We start from the raw sequence: 7,794 nt of genomic DNA, 5'->3' as shown, positions 1-7,794 counted from the left end.
GAAAATCATTATTTAAGTAAGCGGTAAGAGCGCAAGTGTCACGTTCTGGTCTCGGGTTCATCCCGGCATCTCCAGGTAAGGGGCGGAATTAACCCCCCTTGCACTCGGGTCCTGAATGCGGGTTTCTCACTGGGGCAGCTGAGTTGGCCACTCTGTGAACAGGATGGACTAGCCAGCCTGATCTAGCAGGCTCCTGAATCATAGAATCATAGAGTTGGAAGAGACCACAAGGGCCATCGAGTCCAACCCCCTGCCAAGCAGGAAACACCATCAGAGCACTCCTGACATATGGTTGTCAAGCCTCTGCTTAAAGACCTCCAAAGTAGGAGACTCCACCACACTCCTTGGCAGCAAATTCCACTGTCAAACAGCTCTTACTGTCAGGAAGTTCTTCCTAATGTTTAGGTGGAATCTTCTTTCTTGTAGTTTGGATCCATTGCTCCGTGTCCGCTTCTCTGGAGCAGCAGAAAACAACCTTTCTCCCTCCTCTATGTGACATCCTTTTATATATTTGAACATGGCTATCATATCACCCCTTAACCTCCTCTTCTCCAGGCTAAACATGCCCAGCTCCCTTAGCCGTTCCTCATAAGGCATCGTTTCCAGGCCTTTGACCATTTTGGTTGCCCTCCTCTGGACCCGTTCCAGTTTGTCAGCGTCCTTCTTGAATTGTGGTGCCCAGAACTGGACACAGTACTCCAGGTGAGGTCTGACCAGAGCAGAATACAGTGGCACTATTACTTCTCTTGATCAAAAGTAGCTGCGTTGGCCGGGAATCGAACCCGGGTCAACTGCTTGGAAGACAGCTATGCTCACCACTATACCACCAACGCCTTTGGTTTTGAAGGCTTTATGGGGCTATGGAATAGTTGGCGCAGGCATATTGACAGAATGGGGCAGGTTGCTTCTTGCTTGGAAAACTTTTTTCGGGGGGTGGGGGTGGGGGTCCAGTATTTGAAGCAAGGGGTCTTGGCCTGAGCTTGGAGACCCCGTTCTTACGATCCCCTTAATAAGCATACCCTCTCTGCAAGGAAAACACACTTGTTTGTTTCAACGTGTTTTTTTATTATAACATAACACAATATAATCTCTTTGTTCCAGAAAAATACCAAAACCCAGGTGGTTATATAATCTTAAATACAAACTAGATGGGGAAACAGCTGGTTCGATGGGTGCAGGAGCCCGGGTGAAAACCTACAGCAGCCTTGCGAAAATAAATTATCACAAAATCCTCTCAGAGACTGTTTGGGGGGGAAACACGAACTTTGGCAAACAAAATTCATTTGGAATAAGCCCCCCGCAAAGAACGGGAGGGAGGCGGCACTTAAAAGCGCGGAGAATCGCTCCCAACAGGGAAAGGGAGGTGGGACGAATTTGGCTCAGAAGACAGCCGCCTCCCTCGACAACCGTTGGAAAGAGATGAGAAACTCTGTGGGAGGAGGACGAAAAAAATCGGAAGGGGCTGCGTCTTTGCTTCCATTGATGGCAGGACTCGCATCAGCATATCTGAGGAAAACTTAATACTGCTGAACTTTCAAATGCGACCCGACCTGAAATCTTTGGCTTGGAGATCAAACAGAAAGTGGGTCTCTCAACGACTAAAACTCCCTCCCCGCACTGCCCTCGTTTTTGCCTAGATTTCACAGAAAGATAAAATACACATTTCCTGGTGGTGGGAGGTTATAGCAACCGCAACAGGGACAGGCCGAACTCAAGCTCACATTCCCTCTTCCTGTAATGGCCGAGGAATGAGGTTTTTTGGCAGTTTACATGCCTATGACATGCCACACTGCTGGCGTTCTTGAGTGCTGCTGAAAGCACTCCTCAGCCCTCGAAGGTCCATCTCAAGGAAGAAGGGGAAACCATAAGGACTAGCGCCCCCAACTGCACCAATATCCTCTCTCCTTTCCTCCTTGCTGCCATACTAAAAGGGGCTCCAGTAAAACACAGCCACCCACCCCAATCCTGCTGGGCTCGTGTCTTGGCGCAAAACTGGCTACGACAGTTGCCCCTTGGCAAATGAAGGGTGCTGGTTGAGGGCGTCGTAACTGGGCAGCAAAAAAAAGGCAAAAATTTGGCGGCAGGGACTTTGAGGCCCCCAACAGATGGCTCGAGGAACCGCTGCAGGCCAGCCCCTGAAGGTGTTAGGCAGAGAGGCTCCCTTGGGGAAAGGCCTAGGAAGAAAAGAGGCTGGTGGGAGTTGGGGGTGCTACATACTTCATGCCGCTGCTGATGCTGTGTGAAAAAAGGCTGACTGCCCGCCCCCCAAGACCCCCCCCCTCAGCACCAAGGGACGCGTGTGGCAAAAAACGAACAGCCGTTACAGGTAGGTGGCACGACGGTGAGGCGAGAGAAGCCTGACGAGAAACGGGGAATTGAAACCGCAGGGAGCGTCGCCTGGCATCAACGGGCGGAGGGCAGGTCGGCCGCAAAAACTTGGAAGGGTTAGTCCATACAGAGCCAAGAAGGGTGGGAGGTGGGGGGGGGGGTCGCCTCAAGCAAAGTCCCCTTCCGCTTTCACAAAGTTGGGAGCGCGGCCCCTCCTCAAACAGAGCTGACCGCCGCGTTGACCAAGTTAGCGGCTTCCGAAGGCAGCGAGCGCACCACCGCCTGGAACTCGGACGGGCATCGGGCGGAGAGATTGCGCAGCAGGGAGACCAGGGAGTTGTGGCCTTCTGAGCAACGAGAACACACAGAGGAAGAGAGCCGTTAAGCTGGCCGAGATGCGGCAGTGACGTCTCGGACGCTGGGCAATACCTCGCTCAAACTTTCCGTTTCCCCCTAGCCGCCAGCCGGATGTTTGTGAGGCAGCAGGGGCTGTGGGGCCTAGTGACCATTACAATCCCTGACGCACCCAGGTCCTAGGTCCGGTGCTCTAACCACTACGCCACATTGCTGTTTTCAGGAATAGTTATTGTGAGTTGAATTATCGTCAGGCGCCCTGGGCGGGTGTGAATCCCACCCAGTGACCCCGAGAGCACCACATGCCACGTGGCACTGATCGCACAACTAAGTCGCGTTCTTCTGAACACCAACACCCTCTCCCAAAGTGGTTGGGCAGTAAAAATGGTCAGGGGGGGAGGGGGAGAAGCTGGTGGACAGCTGCCCAACCAAGAAGGCCAGCTGACCACCCAGAGCGCATACCTGAGGGGATGTTCTCCTTCGCCAGGACGCTGCCACTGACTCGCACAAGTTCGCCAATCTGCTGCAGGACCTGAAAGAGAACAAGGCCTTCTCAGGGCCGCGGCAAATCCCCTTTCGTGTGTGGGGAACAAAACACGGAACATGTGGGGATGTTGTGGATAGTAAGGTTAAGGGACCCCTGACCATTAGGTCCAGTCGTGGCCGACTCTGGGGTTGCGGCGCTCATCTCGCTTTACTGGCCGAGGGAGCCGGTGTACAGCTTCCGGGTCATGTGGCCAGCAGGACTAAGCCGCTTCTGGCAAACCAGAGCAGCCCACGGAAACGCCGTTTACCTTCCCGCCGGAGCGGTACCTATTTATCTACTTGCACTTTGACGTGATTTCGAACTGCTAGGTTGGCAGGAGCAGGGATCGAGCAACGGGAGCTCACCCCGTCACAGGGATTCAAACCGCTGACCTTCTGATTGGCAAGTCCTAGGCTCTGTGGTTTAAACCACAGCGCCACCCGCGTCCCTTTGTAAAAGAAATAGCATCTCTCAACTCCCCTCTTGTTACAGGGAAGCTTTGCTCGATCTGAATGAGCAGAAAATGTGTGTCCGCCTGGGCGGGGGAAGACTTGCCGCCAACTCTGGTAGCGGGCGAGGAAATGGGTACATGCAGTATGAACCGGGAGCGTGCCTTTTGCAGCCCTGCGCCCAGTCGCTCCTGGGTCTGTCACCCTGACTGCAACACCAGAGACAAAGTTCTGCCAAGATGGAGGTTTTTTTTTGGGGGGGGGGGAATCTTTCAGGTCAAAGCGATGGGCTGCGAGGGAGGGAGGTGGGGAGAGCCTACCTGCTGGGGATCGTGCTCATATATAAAGTTGATGCAACAGAAAACCGTTTTGTATTCCTCCAAGTCGTCCTTCAGGGGGAGATTGTGGACCAGGACGGGGAAAATCTGTGGAAAGGGTGGGGATGAAACAAGGCGGGAGGGAAAAACGCTTGATGAAGGATCGTCGCCAAGTCCTTAATTGTAGGCCTTGCTGCTCCAAAACATCTGCAGGGCCCCAGGCTGGCAAAGCCTGTCCTATAGACTCTCAGCCAGAGTTGAAGAGCTGGGTATTTTACTCCGCTTTTGAAGCAGCACTGAAGTAAAAAGCCTGTCAACTTTTGCACCCATCCCTGGGTGCCGTGAGGTGGTTATACGGCCACAGATTTGACCGTAGCCGCCTGACCCAAAGGGATTCTTCTGCGCAGAGAGAGAAGCAGCCCAGGGGTCGGAGCAAGGGTCCTCGATTCTGGTCAAAACATTGGAGGATGGATGGCGGCTAACAGATTGAGGTTGAATCCTGACAAGACAGAAGTACTGTTTTGGGGGGACAGGAGGCGGGCAGGTGTGGAGGATTCCCTGGTCCTGAATGGGATAACTGTGCCCCTGAAGGACCAGGTGTGCAGCCTGGGAGTCATTCTGGACTCACCGCTGTCCATGGAGGCGCAGGTTAATTCTGTGTCTACCAGCTCCATCTGGTACGCAGGCTGACACCCTACCTGCCCACAGACTGTCTCGCCAGAGTGGTGCATGCTCTGGTTATCTCCCGCTTGGACTACTGCAATGCACTTTATGTGGGGCTACCTTTGAAGGTGACCTGGAAACAACAAGTAATCCAGAACGCGGCAGCTAGACTGGTGACTGGGAGTGGCCACCGAGACCACATAACACTGGTCTTGAAAGACCTACATTGGCTCCCAGTACGTTTCCGAGCACAGTTCAAAGTGCTGGTGCTGACCTTTAAAGCCCTAAACAGCCTCAGAGTACAGTGGGGGGGGGGAATCTCCAGGGTTAGGGTTTCGTGAAAAGCCTAAAACCCTGAAGAACATCTGCCTGGAAGTTAGGGGGAGGCAGGGGGGTGCCTAAATGGCTTCGGTCCAGTAGACCTGAAGGAGCGTCTCCACCCCCATCGCTCTGCCCGGACACTGAGGTCCAGCTCTGAGGGCCTTCTGGCGGTTCCCTCATTGCGAGAAGCCAAGTTACAGGGAACCAGGCAGAGGGCCTTCTTGGTAGTGGCACCCGCCCTCTGGAATGCCCTCCCACCAGCTGTCAAAGAGAACAACAACTACCAGACTTTTAAAAGACATCTGAAGGCAGTCCTGTTTAGGGAAGATTATAATGTTTGATGTATTACAGTATTTTAATATTTTTTTGGAAGCCGCCCAGAGTGGCTGGGGAAGCCAAGCCAGATGGGCAGGGTATAAATAATAAATTATTATTATTATTATTATTATTATTATTATTGTTGTTGTTGTTGTTGTTGTTGTTGTTGTTGTTGTTGTTGTTGTTGTTGTTGCACTCCTTCGTTAATCGGGGTTGGAAAAAATGGTGACCACCCCCCTTCCACACCGCTTGACCAAGGGGATCGGACTCCCCACATCACCCAGAATCTCAGGGTGTGGGAAAGTCTGCCCCTCGCCTTCCCCCTCCCCATACTCTGCTGGGGCAGTTAAAAAGAACGTGTTAAGATAATCTACTATTCAGAAAGGAAGGTAGCTAATGAATAAAACCCAGTGGTAAAGGAAGTGCTTTGCAGAGCAAAGGTTGCATGTTTCTTCTCCAGCTGAAAACAACCGTAAAGAGTCAGGGCTGTTCCTGAGACCTTGGAAAGCTCCTGGGAATTCGAGTCAACAGCACTTTCCTCTCCCCTCCCCATTCCTTTTTCCTTTCATGTTGTGCGCAGTAAATTGCAACGCCCGTGGACAGGGTTTGAATCTCTGTGCAGCACGCAGAAAATGTTAAGCACTTAACATAAATGCTAAGGATAATAAAATATTACTTTATTAAATAATAGTGATGATGATGACCGGGAATCAATCAACAGCCTGGGTTTCAGGATCAGGCAATTCTATAGGCTTAATGCCTAGGTTAGTTTGGATTTTTCTTATCAGAAATAAAAACCTCTTTTTTTTAATTAATAAAAGTTGATTTCCAAAACTCAATGGATAAGCAGAACGGCAAGTAGGTATTCCAGATCAACCAAGCTGGAATCAAAAAAAAGAAGTGGTGGCAAAGATTAACTGTTTCCAAAAGCATATACAGTGGTACCTCGGGTTACAGATGCTTCAGGTTACAGACTCCGCTAACCCAGAAACAGTGCTTCAGGTTAAGAACTTTGCTTCAGGATGAGAACAGAAATCGTGCTCTGGCGGCACAGCGGCAGCAGGAGGCCCCATTAGCTAAAGTGGTGCTTCAGGTTAAGAACAGTTTCAGGTTAAGAACGGACCTCCGGAACGAATTAAGTACTTAACCCGAGGTACCACTGTACATGCTGAAGCTAGGTGCCTCCAATATTAAGGAGGTGGCAGAAGATTCCCGATCCGCACCTGCGCTACGGGGCCTTGCATACTAAACAGGATTCGCACTCGGCTCTCACCTGTCCGATGGGGACCCCTCCAGGATTGGCCATCACCATCCTTGCGACGGCCCCGCATACATTGTCGGCCACCCGGTTGTTACGCTCCTGAGAGATTATGTTGGACAAAAGCCCCAGGACCTTGGGGTAGTGTCTGTAGCAGAGCGAGCAAGGGAGTTAAGGAGAAAAAGGAAGAGTCGGGCAGGAGAGGGCCTGACATGCTGGCAGGAACTGGAGAGAGAAAGAGCGAGAAAGCCCAAAGGATTTTGCTGGATTCCCACCACCAGCAGCGTCGAGTTATTATACACTGCATAACTGCCAAGATGGCTTCCAATCAGCTTTAAATACATATAACCAATTCCTATACAAACGAAAACAAAGTGCAAGAAAACAATCTCATCGGAACATTGAAACGGTCGCAATCAAGTTGTACAATAAAACAATAGTCAGGAGAAGGCTTGTCTAAACATGTGGGTCTCATCGGGGAGAGACCAGGCCATAACTCTGGGGCCGTCCGTGGAAAAGCTGGTCATGGATTCACTTGACCGGTTTAATCGACAGAATTGGCATTCTTATTACGACCGGTGCCACATAATCCCCGTTCCACATTTGTAAGAACTCGGTTGTTTAGTGTGGCAACGTCTGCACTTTGGAACTTCCTGCCGATTGAGATCAAGCTGGCGTTTTCGCTGCTTGACATTTTCGGCACCCTCTAAAAACATTCCTGTTTAAGACATGCCCACCCAGGCGCTTTAAAACGCTGAGGCAAATTTAATCTGTTTCAGCATTTCAGCTTTTGCACATTTCAAAGTAGGGTTCTGAATCTGCCTCAGTTTTGCCATTTTATATTTTGTAGGCCGCTTTGAGGGTGGTTTTTAAATATATATATTTATACCAATATAAATATATACCGTATTTTTTGCACCATAACACTCACTCTTTCCCTCCAAAAAAGTAAGGGGAAATGTCTGTGCGTGTTATGGAGGGAATGCCTACGGGTGGCGTGCCTACGGATTTTCCTCCTCTAAAAATTACGTACGTGTTATGGTCGGGTGCGTGTTATAGAGCGAAAAATACGGTGTGTGTATATACAGTGGTGCCTCGCAAGACGAAATTAATTCATTCAGCAAGTTTCTTCTTCTTGCGAGTTTTTCGTCTTGCGATGCACGGTTTCCCATAGGAATGCATTGAAAATCAATTAATGCTTTCCTAGGGAAACCGACTTCAGACCAGGTCCGGGGACAGTCTGTCCCCCGACCTCTTCTG

At 50.8% G+C, this 7,794-nt stretch overlaps 1 protein-coding gene across 1 annotated transcript in view; it reads right to left on the bottom strand.

The window, feature by feature from the left end:
* Positions 1–1,041: 1,041 nt before the first annotated feature.
* Positions 1,042–7,794, bottom strand: part of IPO4 (importin 4) — a 51,575-nt gene continuing 44,822 nt past the window's right edge. The window contains exons 28-31 of the mRNA XM_083472523.1: positions 6,550–6,682; positions 3,978–4,082; positions 3,145–3,214; positions 1,042–2,675 (exon numbers count right to left, since the gene is read on the bottom strand). Of these exons, the coding sequence (XP_083328649.1) occupies positions 2,545–2,675; positions 3,145–3,214; positions 3,978–4,082; positions 6,550–6,682 (439 nt within the window). The 3' untranslated portion in view covers positions 1,042–2,544. The remainder of the gene's footprint in view (positions 2,676–3,144; positions 3,215–3,977; positions 4,083–6,549; positions 6,683–7,794) is intronic.

This window comes from Podarcis liolepis, assembly GCF_965112155.1.
Source record: "Podarcis liolepis genome assembly, chromosome: 13".
NCBI lineage: Eukaryota > Metazoa > Chordata > Lepidosauria > Squamata > Lacertidae > Podarcis > Podarcis liolepis.
The sequence above is the reverse complement of the archived record's forward strand: the minus strand, read 5'-3'. Positions and strand labels throughout refer to the sequence as shown.